Source organism: Gopherus flavomarginatus, chromosome 9, assembly GCF_025201925.1.
Source record: "Gopherus flavomarginatus isolate rGopFla2 chromosome 9, rGopFla2.mat.asm, whole genome shotgun sequence".
Classification (NCBI taxonomy): domain Eukaryota; kingdom Metazoa; phylum Chordata; order Testudines; family Testudinidae; genus Gopherus; species Gopherus flavomarginatus.
In genome coordinates, this window is record NC_066625.1 from 90,477,124 (window position 1) to 90,494,255 (window position 17,132).

A 17,132-nucleotide genomic window follows, 5' to 3' on the forward strand; every position below is an offset into this window, starting at 1 on the left:
TTGTGGCTTCTCTGGAACTCAACTCTGGGGGAACCAAAGTACACTTTCCTAGAGTACTGGGCTGTATTATTCATGTTTTCCTCTGTCAGGTGCTTCAGAGGGAATGACTAGAACAGGTAATCATCAAGTGATCCATACCTTGTTGTCCAGTCTGAGCTATGGGCAATCAGAAGCTTAGGGACATCTAGAAGCTGTGTCCTTGACCATCTTAGCTAATAGTCATTGATGAACCACATGAACGTATCTAATTCTTTTTTGAACCCTGTGATAATTTTGGTCTTCACAACGTCCTCTGGCTATGAGTTCCACGGGTTGACTGCATTGTGTGAAGAATTACTTCCTTCTGTTTGTTTAAAACCTGCTACCTATTAATTTCATTAGGTAACCCCTGGTTCTTGTGTTAAGTGAAGGGGTAAATAACACTTCCTTATTCACTTTCTCCACACCAGTCATGATTTTATAGACCTCTATCATATCCCCCCTTAGTCGTCTTTTTCTACATTGAGCAATCACAATCTTTTAAATCTCTCCTCACATGAAAGCTGTACCATACTCATAATCATTTTTGTTGCCCTTCTTTGTAACTTTTCCAATTTTAATATATCTTTTTTGAGATGGGACAGCCAGAACTGCACGCGGTATTCAGGGTGTCCATGTACCATGGATTTATAGGGAGGCAGTATGATATTTTCCATTTTATTATCTATCCCTTTCCTAATGGTTCCTAACATTGTTAGCTTTTTTGACTGACACTGTACATTGAGCGGATGTTTTCAGAGAACTATCCCTGGAGAGTCTAAGATCTCTTTGAGTGGTAGCAACTAATTTAGACCCCATCATTTTGTGTGTATAGTGGGATTATTTTTTCCAATGTGCATTACTTTGCATTTATCAACGTCATCTGCCATTTTGTTGCCCAGTTACCCAGTTTTGTGAGACCCCTCTGTAACACTTCTCAGTCAGCTTTTGACTTCACTATGTTGAGTAATTTTATAATGTAACGCCAATATTTAAAAAGGGCTCTAGAAGCGATCCCAGCAATTACAGACCGGTAAGTCTAACCTCAGTACCGGACAAATTATTCAAAACAATAGTTAAGAGTAAGATGGTCAGACACATAGAAAAACATAAACTGTTGAGCAATAGTCAACATGGTTTCTGTAAAGGGAAATCGTGTCTTACTAATCTATTAGAGTTCTTTGAAGGGGTCAACAAACATGTGGACAAGGGGGATCCAGTGGACATAGTGTACTTAGATTTCCAGAAAGCCTTTGACAAGGTCCCTCACCAAAGGCTGTTATGTAAATTAAGCTGTCATGGGATAAAAGGGAAGGTCCTTTCTTGGACTGAGAACTGGTTAAAAGACAGGGAACAAAGGGTAGGAATTAATGGTAAATTCTCAGAAGGGAGAGGGGTAACTAGTGGTGTTCCCCAAGGGTCAGTCCTAGGACCAATCCTATTAAATGTATTCATAAATGATCTGGAGAAAGGGATAAACAGTGAGGTGGCAAAGTTTACAGATGATACTAAACTGCTCAAGATAGTTAAGACCAAAGCAGACTGTGAAGAACTTCAAAAAGATCTCACAAAACTAAGTGATTGGGCAACAAAATGGCAAATGAAATTTAATGTGGATAAATGTAAAGTAATGCACATTGGAAAAAATAACCCCAACTATACATACAATATGATGGGGGCTAATTTAGCTACAACGAGTCAGGAAAAAGATCTTGGAGTCATTGTGGATAGTTCTCTGAAGATGTCCACGCAGTGTGCAGAGGCGGTCAAAAAAGCAAACAGGATGTTAAGAATCATTAAAAAGGGGATAGAGAATAAGAAAGAGAATATATTACTGCCATTATATAAATCCATGGTACGCCCACATCTCGAATACTGTGTACAGATGTGGTCTCCTCACCTCAAAAAAGATGTACAGGCACTAGAAAAGGTTCAGAAAAGGGCAACTAAAATGATTAGGGGTTTGGAGAGGGTCCCATATGAGGAAAGATTAAAGAGGCTAGGACTCTTCAACTTGGAAAAGAGAAGACTAAGGGGGATATGATAGAGGTATATAAAATCATTAGTGATGTGGAGAAAGTGGATAAGGAAAAGTTATTTATTTATTCCCATAATACAAGAACTAGGGGTCACCAAATGAAATGAATAGGCACCAGGTTTAAAACAAATAAAATAAAATTCTTCTTCACACAACGCACAGTCAAACTTTAGGACCAGACTTCAAAGAGAAACTGCTGAGCTTCAGTTCATCTGCAAATTTGACACCATCAGCTCAGGATTGAACAAAGACTGTGAATGGCTTGCCAACTACAGAACCAGTTTCTCCTCTCTTGGTTTTCACACCTCAACTGCTAGAACAGGGCCTCATCCTCCCTGATTGAACTGACCTCGTTATCTCTAGCTTGCTTGCAAGCAGATATATATACCTGCCCCTGGAAATTTCCACTACATGCATCTGAGGAAGTGGGTATTCACCCATGAAAGCTCATGCTCCAAAACGTCTGTTAGTCTATAAGGTGCCACAGGATTCTTTGCTGCTTTTTCAGTCAAACTGCGGAACTCCTTACCTGAGGAGGTTGTGAAGGCTAGGACTATAACAGTGCTTAAAAAAGAACTGGATAAATTCATGATGGTTAAGTCCATAAATGGCTATTAGCCAGGATGGGTAAGGAATGGTGTCCCTAGCCTCTGTTTGTCAGAGGGTGGAGATGGATGGCAGGAGAGGGATCACTTGATCATTGCCTGTTACGTTCACTCCCTCTGGGGCACCTGGCACTGGCCAGTGTCAGTAGACAGATACTGGGCTAGATGGACCTTTGGTCTGTCCCGGTATAGCCGTTCTTATGTTCATGAACATTTTTATTAATTTTTTGGGGTGGCAGTTTTGAAACAACTGTAATTAAAACAATCAAATTAAACTCTATCTATTGAGGAATAAATATTAACATTTGAGCTACTATTGCTTATGAAGTTCCTTTATGAGAATTTAAAAATTTATTTAACTTAAATAACTACTCACCCAGAAAACACTTTTTCTTGTTTCAGAGGGAGACTGTCTGCTCTTCTCTACTACTTGTCTAATAAAACTTTCATATTTATTTGGGATTGTTTCCTCTGGCACTTTTTGTAAGACTGAGGGGTTAACTCAGGTGTCCTGACATCATTCCAGTTTGAATAATTTTATCTGCTCATGTAATTTAGCTGCCTAAATTCTCCCTCTCCCTCTCAGATAATCTTCACTTCCTGTTCTGAATTACTGTGGTGTATTCCTTTGCTCTTTTAAACAGCTGACACTTATCATCCCATATGTGTCTCCAGTTCAGAGGTGGAAAGAATGATCCCTCCCTACTGGGAATTTGTAGAACCAATAAACATAATGTGCAGTGGGATCCTTTGGGATGAAATATCATCATCATCTTTATATCTGATCATTGCAAATGTTTTCTTCACAGAGACGGTTCTCCAGCAATATTCTGGCTATGACGTTGTTCATCCAGTCCGAGTTGATGAGAGTGGATCTTTTCTGTCCTATGATCTGGCTTATCGCGCAATTCACAAAAGGGCCCTTTCCTCAAGGAACAATTTGCTCTCCTTTTATGAGCTGCATTACAAAGGACAGCATCTAAAATTCAATTTAAGCATTAATAACAATCTCCTTGCTCCTGGGTTTGTTAGTGAGAGACGATATGGAGGAATCACCAATGCCAAGATCCAGTCTTATAATCACAACTTTTGTCACATGCTTGGAGAGGTCCAGAACTGGGCGCTGAAAGGTGGTTTAGCAGCTCTTAGCACGTGTGATGGGCTGGTAAGTGTTCCAGTTGAATCCTGAAAAACGGCACTTTAATCACAGGGATATCAAAGTATTAGAAATGATGGGTAAAATCCTGGCTCCATTGAAGACAATGGCAAAACTCCCATTGACTTCAATAGAGTAAGGGCTTTACCCTTCAAATTTGATGCTGAAGTTAACATCAAAGCTCCAATTGACTCCAGTGGTGCAGGTTCATGTCCTTTCAGCTTACTTATTTGGACTATGCTTTCTTGTCCTCTTTCAGTACTCCTGTGGAAAGTAGATTTCAGGTGTGAACCACTGAAGACGGTCATATCTCGTACCTCCTTCGTCTGCTATGGTCCAAATGTGGGATCACAAAGGACTACATTAAAAACAGCCAGTGCAGAAAGCTTAAAGAGATTTATGGTGAAACTAATGTTTTCTGGACATTGGTGCCAAAGTCACACTCCGCTATAACTAATTTAAATCAGTGAAAACAGCAGGTTTGCATAGGAAGCTGCTAAATTTGGGTCTGAAAAGAAATGACCTTTCCAGTGAAGGAAAGATAAAAGGTACAATAAATCCAGTCTGTTTCCATTTGTTATTAGACTAGAGCAGGGATCGGCAGCCTGTGGCATGCGGCCCATCAGGGAAAGACGCTGACGGGCCGGGATGGTTTGTTTACCTGCAGCGTCCGCGGGTTCGGCCGATTGCAGCTCCCACTGGCCACAGTTCGCTGTCCTAGGCCAATGGGAGCTGCTGGAAGCGGTGGCCAGCACATCCCTCAGCCTGCCCTGCTTCCCACAGCCCCCGTTGGCCTGGAGCGGCGAACCACGGCCAGTGGGAGCCATGATCAGCCGAACCTGCGGACTCAGCAGGTAAACAAACCAGCCCGGCCCACCAGGGGCTTTCCCTGACGGACCGCGTGCCAAAGGTTGCCGATCCCTGGACTAGGGGTCACAACTGCCTGCCTTGCTGAGAATTAAACAAGTCCAAGGGTAACATTTTCAACAATGCCTAAGTGACTTAGCACTCTAAATCCTATTTTCAAAAATGACCAAGGAACTTAGGAGTTGACGTGGAAGTCTCATTGAGTGCCCAGGTCATTTTTGAAAATAGGATTGAGTCTTACATCACTTAGGCACTTTTGAAAATATTATCCTCTATCTTGATCAATATCATTAGATCCAGACATCGCTGTTTCCATGCAGATGTCTAGGGGCAACAAATATTCTGATTGTCTTACAGCAGGCAGTGGAACGTATGAGATATTTGTCTTCTAGTGCCTGGCCCCCAGACAGAATAAAGGGACCGGCCGCTGCTACATATTGAGGAAATCCTTTTTAGCTGAAGTGATAGAGGCCTGAGGTTTTGGAGATAAGGAGGACTCTAGATGTGGTTCCCCAGCAGGAGTGTGTGTGTGAGATTCATCTAGTAATTGTGTCTGTTGCCCTGCAGCATGTTTTAATCTTAATGTATTTAAACAAAAGCAATATGAATCTGTGCATTGCATTAGTCCTCTGGAATGCGATGCTTTTTTAGAATCAATAACCTGGACAGGTCACAGATTTGTTTTTGTTTTTTAGGCATTTGCCACTGAAATTCTGTGACAAAATCATTGATGTTGTAGGTCAGATGCTCAGTTGGTGCAAGTCAGTGTAGCTCCATTGCATCTGGCCCCGAAAGCCCTCTTGCAGATTACAAAGCAGTGGGCAGCAGATCGAACTCTGCACATAGCATCAGTTCATCTGTTGGAGAAGGTGAAGGTAGTAACAGCTAAGATCAAATATTTGTAACTATTAACATTCAGCATAATGTATTTGGAATTTAAAAAGATAAAATTGGGGAGATGGTTAAGGTATCAGCTAATCACTGCAGAGATCAGGAAAGGTGTGATCACCGTGTGCAGGGCGTACATCATGGAGAGAATAGTGTAAGATGCTGAGCACATCCTGGGAGGAACAGAGGACCCTTAGTTCCTACTGAAGGGAACAGGAGCTATCAGTGCTCAGCATCTCCCATTACATTGCAGATCAGGCCCTTTAGTTGGAACTTTCCCCCTAAGTTCTACAACTGAAGAGAAGAGTTTCTGGATTTCGATGTAAGCCTGCTGAGTAAAGAGTAGGGTGGAGATGCAGTCTAGTTGCCTGGGCAACTCAGTGGGAACCATGGAGTTCTAATGCTGCTGCTTACGCTGACTGCTTCTCTGGCCTCGGCTGATTTCCAAATCTATGAAGTTGGGATGGGATAGTAAAACTACTCACTTCTTGAGATGGACAAACGCAGGGAAAAAATATATTCCCAAGCATTCATTCAGATAAGAGGTGAATTCCTTTAGGAGGAGCCCATAGCCCTTTGAGTCACATGTTTGCAAGTGTCTGAGTGAAATATTGATTGCCAGATTGTTCATGGAAAGGGGAAGTGTCATGAATGCTCATGTGAATGTATCTGCACATAGATACCCTATGCCAATATATAGGCAGACTGGAAGTGTTCACAGGGCCATCTTGAAAGCAGTTTATAGATAGGGGACTTATCCAGTCAGGAAACAGAAACAATACCAGATGACCAGCCCCATAGCAGGAGTTAGGCATAAACAAATACTCAGAGCAATAACTGTAAATAGTTCATAGGCTGAAGTATGTTCACATGAGCCATTCATCAAATAAGAAACAGATTAGTGAGAATTGAAGTCTATTTGCAGATAATCCAGAAACAAGGAACTAATGTCAACAAATGCATTGTTTGCTAGGGATAACTCAGCCAGCTCAGTCCCTTTCATAGGGGTGTTGATAGGACTAAATAGCTAGTTTGTAAAGAATAGTGATGAAGAAAATTGCAGTATAAATGCTAAGGATTATTATTATTTATTTAAAAGCAGACTTACTAAAGTAATGATTGATGGGAAAAATTGTTAGACTAGAAGAACTTCACAATATGTAGTTTAGCAGAGCTGGTGAGCGGCTATTTATCATATCATCAAGCTATTTAGAATCATAAGAGAATAAACAGTTTAATGCTCCCAAATCAGTGAGCTTTTCAATGTGGCTTTATATTTTTTTTAAAGCTAAACCTGAATTTTTCAGCAGACAGATGTTAACACCTAATGCCATACTATAATGTCATTTATAACAGTTGCTGAAAGTAATGCAGCATGAGCTGTAGCTTCATTATAAAGGATTAATCACATATCATTTGGAATTATGCTAAGAATTACAGTATGTAAACAAGGAAGACAATACAGTTCTGCAGAAGCTGGAACTACAGGGGTAGGACACAGTCGCTTACTTTTATATATGATGGTAATACTTTACATTCTAAACTTAATGTGGCTTCCATCCAACTTGTAATATACAAGCGACCTGACTTGAAATTTCTGCCTGTGACAAGATCAAGTGTAATTAGCATTCCTCAAGGCCAAATACCTCTGTTATCTTTTTGATCAACATCTGGTCTAGCATTCATTATTCTGTGTAAATTATAGTAATTACATGTTTAGTAGTATCTTTCCCCTGCCTTTCTAGCTTTGTGTTTTTATGACCACGTTTCATCTCTAACAGATGGTTTTTTAAAAAGACCATCTCACTTAGATCCTTGCTGTCCAGAAAATTAAAGTAAAGCAAGCTTTATTCCTTTGCCTGCTAAGGGTTTTATTCTGCTCTTTCTTACGCTGGTTTTCTGCCTGTGTAATTTCATCAACTTCAGTGGAGTTACTTCTGATCTACACCAGTGTAAGTCAGAATAGAATCTGTCCTGTGTATTGTACAGGAATTATGGAGATGAAATAAGGAATTATCACATGCAATATGGAAAAGTATTAATAAAATTGTAAATATTGATGTGAGCAAATCTCATCCATTAGTAATTTTTAATTTTCAAATATTTTACCAGGAGAAAATCTCCTTGTGATGAAACATGTCCCTTTTGAAGGATATTCTGGGCAGTTATCAGACAGAGGCCATGATACACGTCCACCTTCCATTATGGAGGGAAACACAATAAAACATATTAAGAAACTCATTGAAATCTCCATAAGGAATAGAGCTGTGTAAGGGACAATGTCTCCTGGAGCTCCCATCTCAGCACCGCTGTGGCTATGCCACTGATATATTGTAATCTTCCCAGAGACAGCATTAATATCTCGTGTTTCTGAAAGTCTCCTTGGTACTCCACACTGCAAAGAATGTACTTGGGGCACTCCTGTTCCCCTCTGAACACTGAACTACAGAAGCACCAGCACCATGCTTGTGGAATTACAGGAACCGTTCAGAGAACCATCCCGGTCTAGAGCTGAAATCCTCCCAGCACATTCTAGGGGCTGCCGTAACCCTCCCATACACACCCGACAGCTAGCTGTGCTTTACTGCACACGCGTGTGGTGTTTCCCCTCCACACATCACAAGTACAGATGAAGGCATCATTCAGCCATAAGATACATCTTGGAAACAATGTAACCTGAAAAATTAATGGTTTCATTCTTAAATGAGAAAACAAGTGAGGTCACACTGGCAGTGCTAACAGCTAACCCTCTGGGCCTTCGTTCCTTAATGTAGCTGCAGATTGTCATGGGTCCACTCACTGTAGGTGGCGCCTCCTCCTGGCAGCTCTGGGGAATCTTTCCAGGCCCAAAGTCCCCTTCTGCTGCTCGCTGCATGCCCTGCTGCTGCTCTCTCTCTGTGGCCACTCTCCTGCTCTGGGCCCTGCAGCCTCCTCTTCGTGACCAGGCGCTCTGACCAGGTCACTGTCTGTGTTTCTCCTTTCCCTGGTACCAAAGTCTCTCCTGTCAAATGGGCTCAGGAAGTCTTCCCATTCACTGCCAGCCGGTGCCGCTTCCTCAGTGGCTGGAGGGGAACCCAGACCCACCCCCTGCTCTGAGTTCCATCTCCGTGGCCTTTTCTTCCGCAGCCAAGGTCTGTTCCCTCCTGGACCTTACTACCCTTCCCTAAGCTTCTTCCCTACCTTCTGGCTCTCCCCACCCCTCTGGGTTTGCAGCCTCACAGCTGCCTCCCCCCAGGGAGTGACTGCAACCTACTCCCTGCAGCCTCTCTCTGCCATCAGCTTCCTGGCTTTATAGACGCCCCACCTGTTCTTGCACAGGTGAGCTTCCCCTAATTAGGGTCTTCCTCTCAGCCATACTTCTCTCAGCTTGCTGCCGAATAGACTAATTGGCCCATCTTGCCTCCATTAACCCCTTTAGGGCAAGTGTGGGTGGACACCCCAGCACACAGACAAGAGAGAAATCAACCAAACACCGACTGGAAGGTCACGTGAACCATCATTAAAGAATATGGCTCATGTGGACAAGAGCCGGAGACCCACGCTGTCCTTGGTGTCCCGGCCTTGGGATTTGCAGTAGAACCACTGTCTCCTCCATAGGCTAGAACACAATCTTAACTCCTACATTCGCCTGATAGAGCTGGGCCCAACTGGGAAGCTCTGGTCCAAATACGAACATCTCCAAAGTTTGGATAATTGATTTTTTTTATTAGTGTTTGTGGGCTCCAAGGGCAGAAGGCATCAGGCACACCAGGGTTGAGAGGCCATTCTGTTTGTCGGAGACATCATGGAGGATAGCAATAGACAGGACTAGGTGCTAGTTGGGTTGGTGGGGCTGGTGTTAGCAGCAGAGAGAAGAGAAGTGACACCATAAGAAATTAATTTCAGCCCCATGAGCCTGATTTTCAAGCTCCAGCTGAAATCAGTGGGGGCTGTAGATGCTCAGCGTCTGGAAAATCACAGACCCATAGTCTTTTCATGGAAACCTCTGAGTTACCACCACTAATTAAGGCCACAACCATGCAATTGGATCTGTACGGCTAGACCCTTGCACAAAGCCCATTAAAGACACTGAGGCCTTGCATGTGCATAAGGGCCTGTCTTTGTGAATCTGGTTGCAGGATCAGGGCCTAATTTGGGGGGGTAAATCCTGCTCTTCGGTGGTGTGCAGCTCCTGCTGGACTCTGACAGACCCAGCCTGTGCATGTGAGGTTGGCGCATGTGAGTAGCATTTTGGCTTCACTGTGGGATGAAATAGCAGGAGAAAAAAAGGAGTGTGAGGAAGTAGCCTACACCAGAGCACCTTTGCATGGCCTGGGGTCATGCTTCAGGCAGCCTGCCTCAGTTTCCCCCTCAAGGGGCTCCTTAAGGAAACTCCACACACCCTTTTTGTCCAGTCACAACACCCCCTAATGGAGTCTGGATCAGATAAAATAAACTCAAGGATGAAACTTTAAGTCCAAACCAAAGTCCAGCCATTTAACCCTCATCAGGTTACTCCCAGTCCTTTCCTGCCTGTAGTCTCAGTTCGCCATCCCAGGGATCTCCTCTCCACACTCCTAGTGGTCTGTAATCACCATCCTTCCAGGCCTTCCTGCCTGAGCTAGCCTTCCTGCTTTGCCAGGCCCTACCTGGCTATCGTCTCAGTGCCAAGTCCCAGGACTTTCTACTGGAGCCAGCCCACTCCTAGCAGTCCCTGCTCTCCGTCCTCAGTAGCAAGTACTCCTTCACTGCACTCGGCTTCTGCGCTTTATAGGGAAATCACCTGATCCATACCCAGATGTGCCTCTTCAGTAACCATGGTTGGCCCCAGGCCTCTGACCCTTAAGGGGCAGCCACCCTGTAACAATGAGCCATAAGTGCCAGGAAATGCCCCTTTTCAGGATCTTTGTAACGACAGCAAACAAACAGCATAGCAATAGCTCTGGCAGCCCCCAGGAAAGCGAATTCCGTCATGTCTGTGTAGGCCTTGTGGCTGGAAGATTTCCACCGTGTGGATCTAGCCCTCTGGGGAAAGGAGAAGCTAATTGCGTGGAGTCAGGGCACATGAAGCCCGATGAACTGATGATCATACTTACAAACGTCTCCTGGAATAAATGGGAGAGTCTAATAACAAGGCTTTATTGTGCCACATTTTCATCTTCCTTTGGTTTTTTTCTGTCTGTGGCATGCAAAAGTAATGAAAATGTCAGATCAAAAGCATAATAAACGAAGCTGAAAAGGAATGGGTTATTATGTAAGCATCCTACACAAAAATCCACTTCAGACAATCCAGACACAGAGCAGGGCCACTCCACAGCAATGAACTCAGCTAAGAACCCACAGAGTGCTGTTACAACATGAAGATACAGTCAAGTCACACAGCTAGCAGCACTGCCCTCCCGCAGCTCAGGGATCATCTGCTACTAAGAAACCTACAAACTCCTACCCTAAAGCTCCCCATTCCTAGGAATGAAACAGATACACAGAGCAAATTCAGAGAGGTTGAAGTCAGGAGAATGGGAACGTTGCCTAATAGTAGTTACTACGGATCTCGTTCGATATCACAGATCTGAGACTCAAACACAGAGCCCATAGGGATCAGCAGTGGGAGAGTTTATTAAACAAATGAAAGCATTAGGATTTCATTTCCTGCCAAAGGAAAGATGCCAATAGCACATGCTCATTGTACCGTCCATGCTATCGTTTGGCTCCATGAGTAACTCTGAGTTTCCTGGCTTTGGGTTCCTGCAGTGAACTTGGACCCCTGTTCCTCTGCTTCCCTAAAGATGTTCTGATGCGTGAGCATGAGAAGCCAGAGCCTGGAACTTTGGATTAAGGGTGGTTAAAAACCATGGGTGCGTAGACAGTGTAAATGGGCAGCAGCAACTAGCTTGAATTTAGAGGGACACCCTAATAAAAACACTGCAGTGTTCTACAAGAACTACTCAGAATACTGGAGTAGCCCTGTATAAGATGTAGCACTTTGGTCTGTTACAGAAGAATAACAGAACTTTTTAAATAAAGGCAGAAGCAAAGAGCGATTTTAACACAGGAGAGAAAAAGAAGCTTGCAACTGACTCGCACATGTAACCTTACTGTTCTTTCTTGGTGTTTTCTGTGTCTGTTTGTCTTCAGAAGCCTCTGTCTGTCTCCGTCTAAATCCTTACTGTTATTGGGCACCTCAGCATCAAACAGCCTTTCCGTTTGTTTCTAACTGGAGGCAGTTAAACTTTGCAGTGCAGGCATGAATTTTGCTTTCTGAATCTCAAATCTGGACTATGTTCAGTCCATGCTGGTTTGTTCTTCTGTGTGTGGGAGCTTATAGTTCTCAGCATGGATAAAGAGGCAAAAGCAACGTCTTTACAAAGCATCTATTTCTGCATGACAAATTCTGCAAACCCATCCCACTGTAATTGTTTTCACCATGAGTCAATGAATCATAGAAATCACACCGACTTTCTCTCCCCCTCCCAGAGAGGTGTATTTCGGCTCGCAAACGAAGACTATTTCATTGAACCTCTGGCTACAAATAAGCATGAGGACGGTACAGCCCGTCCCCATAGGATCTATAAACGTCATGCTCCAGAATATGAGGAAGAAGAGTTGATAGTGGAATCCAGCAGAAAGCGAGACAGGAAACAGCCCGATAACTTGGGAGCATGTGGAGTCCAAGGTATTTTATCTACTTTATTGCAGTTTCATAGTGAGTCAATAGTTGCTAGAGGAGAACTGATTTTAATAATAGGACAATGAAAGATAAACACTTGGGGTCCCATCCTGCTAGGTGCTGAGTGCCTTTGATATTAAAGCTCAGCATCTACCTCCTGTGCTAAAGCATTCAGCATACTCACACACAACTCTGCCTGTAAGAGGGATAGAAATTGAACATTAATTTGATGCTAAATCACACTGAAATTTGGGGGTTTATTCTGTGAATGTATTGTACTGCAGGTCAAGTGTACCAACTAGCAATAGGCTGGCTAAAAAGAAAGCTCTTAGGCCACCCAGAATATTTCCAGCAAAGACATACTCCAACTGCAAGTGCATTTATGCCCCAAAAGGGACAGAGCCAGAGCCTTCACGAAGTCACTAATGCAAGACAAGTTTTGAAGTGGACGATGCTCCGGTACTACAATGAGGGTAGCACAATGAAACTCTAGGATAGATAGATGTATCAATAGCGAAGAGAGTGCCAAGTTTCCAGAACTGTAGACAAACATTATTTCCACAGGCATTTGTATTATGGAAGGGCTGACCGCTTTTCAAATTTCTGGTCATGAGTGAGTGACAGCTGCTAAGGAATTTGCTTGTGGAGCACCAGGCAATCATTTTGTGGTATTCACAACTTGAGTCCCACGAGTAACAAGGGTTATGCTAGAGTGCAGTATTTTTATTGTCACATGGCAATCATTTCTCGTGTGCATGTGCTCAGGCACTGCAGCCCTAAACCACAAGCCACTGATTGCCATGTTTTTCTTCTTACTCCAATGTGAACTTTCTGCTTTGTGGTGACTGTTTGTTTTCTTGCAAATATCAGTTTGTTGTGACTTAGCCATTGGTTGGACTTTCAGAGTGGAATAGTGGCCCCACTGAAGTCAAATTCTTCCAGAGCGGTGGGCTTTTGGAATGTAGGTGGGGATTATTTGATCTAGAATAGCTGATCCAAAAGAGGAGAGACGTGAAGACTCAAATCAGCAGCATTCCTTTCCAAGAAGAGAGCGTGCCTGGAAAGACCAGTGGGCCATTCCATATATTTCAGCTTTTAAGGCCAGTAGGGGCCATTATGGTCACCTAGTCTGGCTTCCTGAATAGCACAGGCCACCCACTTCCACTTAGCTATTCCAGTATCAAGCCCACACCTTGTGGTTGAGCTAGCAAATATCTTTTAGAAAGACATCCAGTCTGAATTTAAAGACTTTAAGTGATGGCGAATCCACCACATCTCTCGGTAAACTGTCTCAACAGTCCATTATCCTCACTGTTCAAATGTTGCTCCTTAACTGTAGTCGAAATTTATCTAGCTTCGTCTCCAGCCACTGAAGCATGTTATGCCTTTGTCTGCTTGATTAAACAGCCCTCTCCTGTCAGGCATTCTCCCCATGTAGGTGTGACGGGTTAGATCACAGAACCCCTTTGGGGACTGCCAACTGATGTGCCAAGACTTCTTCTGCCCTTGCTTTCCCTGCCAGCCTGGGACTCCAGCACCCTGTCTTGTTGAGCTAGACACACCTGTCTGAACCAGCACAGACCCAGGGTCCGAACCACATGCCCCAAAGCTGCAGACTTCACTGAAAGCAAGTTAAGAAGTGTTCCAGTCTTTAACACTCAGATGCCCAACTCCCAATGGGGTCTAAACCCCAAATAAATCCATTTTATCCTGTATAAAGCTTATGCAGGGTAAACTCATAAATTGTTCACCCTCTGTAACGCTGATAGAGAGATATGCACAGCTGTCTGCCCCACCCCAGGTATTAATACATACTCTGGGTTAATTAATAAGTAAAAAGTGATTTTATTAAATACAGAAAGTAGGATTTAAGTGGTTCCAAGTAGTAACAGACAGAACAAAGTGAATTACCAAGTAAAATACAATAAAACCCACAAGTCTATGTCCATTACAGTAAGAAAACTGAATACAAATAAACCTCACTCTCAGCTGTTTCAATAAGCTTCTGTCACAGACTGGACACCTTCCTAAGTCTGGGCACAATCCTTTCCCCTGGTACAGCCCTTGTTCCAGCTCAGGTGATACCTAGGGGATTTCTTATGATTGCTGCCCCCTCTGTTCTGTTCCACCTTCTTATATAACTTTGGCACAAGGCAGGAATCTTTTGTCTCTCTGGATCCCCACCGCCCTTCTAAATGGAAAAACACCAGGTTAAAGATGGATTCCAGTTCAGGTGACATGATCACATGTCACTGTAAGACTTCATTACCCACTTACCAGCACACATGTGTACAGGAAGACTTACAAGGAAAACAGAGCCATCAACAGACAATTGTCCTGGTTAATGGGAGCCATCAAGATTCCAAACCACCATTAATGGCCCACACTTTGCATAATTACAATAGGCCCCCAGAGTTATATTTCATATTTCTAGTTTCAGATACAAGAGTGATACAATTATAGAAATAGGACAAACACACTCAGTAGATTATAAGCTTTGTAATGATCCCTTACAAGAGACCTTTTGCGTGAAGCATATTCCAGTTACATTATAGTCACACTCATTAGCATATTTTCATAAAATCATATAGAGTGCAACATCACAGTAGGTACTAACACACCATGATCACTGCAGCATCACCCAAGAGTTTCCAAATTACATTTTGTACCTCAAACATTGACTGTCGTATTGGACAGTAACTAGAGGAGATTCGATTTTGCAGGCTTGGTAGTGAACCTGTGCCAGCCTCAGAGGAGGAGACCTGCATCTAGTCCCTTATGAAATCCTGAGTCTTTTCACAATGATGCTACCACTCTCTTCAGAGGCGAAGGATAGCCTAATGATAAGAGCAGCAGCCTGGGGATTGAGAGACTCATAGTCAATTTCCTGCTCTGCCACAGACATCTTGAGTGGCCTTGGGAAAGTCATTTATTTCTCTGTGTCTCAGCTCCCCATCTATGAAATACTATTTTCCTACCTAACTGGTGTTTTGAGGATAAATACGTTAAAGACTGTGAAATGCTCAGTTACCGTGATAATGGGGAGCTGTGTAAGTATCTGAGACAGACATCTCAATTGCCAGGGCAGGAAGCAAATGGTATATTATCTGCCTTGTGCGCCAAGGCAGAAAGGTTTTAATGCACAGTTCATTGGTTACTAGCTCATTTGGAAAATTTGTAGATTGGATCCACTGCAGAACAGGTGAGACCCTCCAAAGCTGATCCAAGAGCCCAAATCTTCTCAGCACTTGCTGCCACAGAGAGTATCAGCAGCACAATCGCGTGTCCTTCTGACACTGAAGGAGATGGACAAGGGCTGGTTAATAATATTGGCTAATATTCTTCACATCCTTACCGTGGCTTCTCTGCGGCTGTGGAGTATAGTAGAATTCCGTCCAAGGTGAAGTAGGGTGCATGGTACAGAGCAGCACTGGACAGGAGCTGCATTTTGTTCCCTGTGCAAGTACAGTAAATAGCAGAGGAGCAGTAAATCTCTATGTGATGGGTAACTCTTAAGACACTATGGACATACTCTGAACATATTTGGGGCTTGATGCAGGAATCACTGGGTGAAATTCTATAGCCTGTACCATGTGGAGGATGAGACTAGATGATTCATAGATTTTAAGGTCAAGAGAGTCCACTATGATCATCTAGTCCAGAGGCCCCTGATCTGTGGGGCGTGCCCCCTAGGGGGCATGGAGGAATGTTCTGGGGGGCATTGCTGGAGCCTGGCCAGCACCCATGGGGGAGGGGTGGGGAGCAAGTGCCACTCAGCTCCGCTCCTGGCCCTGGCCCCAGCTGCTGGCCCTGCTCTCAAGGCTCTGCTCCTGGCCGTGGCTGCTGGCCCCATGCCCAGGACCCCCACTGCTGGCCAAGGCCCTTGGACGAGGCTCTGCTCCTGTCCCTAGCTCTGTCCTAGCCTCGGCCCCCTTTCCCCTGTCTACATCCCCTCTCCCAGAGCCGTGGCCGTACTCTACCACGTACCTAGGGAAAGTTTTTCCAGTGGTTAGTTACTCTCACTCTTAAAAATTTACACCTAGGACTGAATTGGCCTAGCTTCAGCTCCCAGACGTTGAACCTTGTTCAGCCCTTGTCTGATAGATTGGAGGGGTCTCTGTATCAGAAGTCTTTCCCCATGTAGGTATTTATACACTGTGATCAAGTCATCTCGTAGCCTTCTCTTTGTTAAGCTAAATACATTGAGCATCTTTAGTCTATCATTACAAGCAAATGATCCCTTTTGGCCTTAAAAATCTATTAATTTATTATAATGAATGAATGAGTGAATCCCCCGGGGCCTCATTTGCCCAGATGATGATGCATGTAAATTTCTACTAGAGTATGGACTAGTAATTTAGTCCAAATCACACTTTGGAAAAGAGCATGTAGAAAATCTGTAGGATTTCCATTACTCTGGTCCTACCACTTTGGATTATTAAAGAGGCTGATTTTATGTATAAAGCAATACCCAGCAAGGTAATGGTACATTCGCCATATATATTGTTTTCTGCCAATGCGTCCTGCTGCATACAGTGAACATATACATACAGCAGGGTGAGTATTTAGGATAGTGTTTGCAGTTAACATTATATACGCACTTCCTTTGGTGTCCAGAACTCCATGTTTTCCCAATTGCCCCACATCATAAGACCCACATAAGTCAAAGCTTTACAGTGAAGTTTGCAACAAAAATGAGTTCTAAGTAAGTTATTTTCATTAAACTTCCATGATGATATCTTAACACTGGAGACTTCTCAAATTATCTGGATATTTGAGATTCTTTAGGACTAGAGGGCAAACTTTCTCTCATTATTTAAAGCACAATGCAGACAGTAAACATGGACAAGTTTATTGTTAGTGAAGTAATCCTGAACCTTTCAAGCCTGGACAGAAAAGCAATTCCAGCTATTT

The 17,132-nt window shown here is 43.5% G+C and overlaps 1 protein-coding gene across 1 annotated transcript in view; it reads left to right on the forward strand.

Moving 5' to 3' along the window:
- The first annotated feature begins 3,352 nt into the window (after positions 1-3,352).
- Positions 3,353-17,132, forward strand: part of ADAMTS7 (ADAM metallopeptidase with thrombospondin type 1 motif 7) — a 133,510-nt gene continuing 119,730 nt past the window's right edge. Inside the window, exons 1-2 of the mRNA XM_050967329.1 lie at positions 3,353-3,826; positions 12,026-12,224. Coding sequence (XP_050823286.1) covers positions 3,353-3,826; positions 12,026-12,224 — 673 coding nt within the window. The remainder of the gene's footprint in view (positions 3,827-12,025; positions 12,225-17,132) is intronic.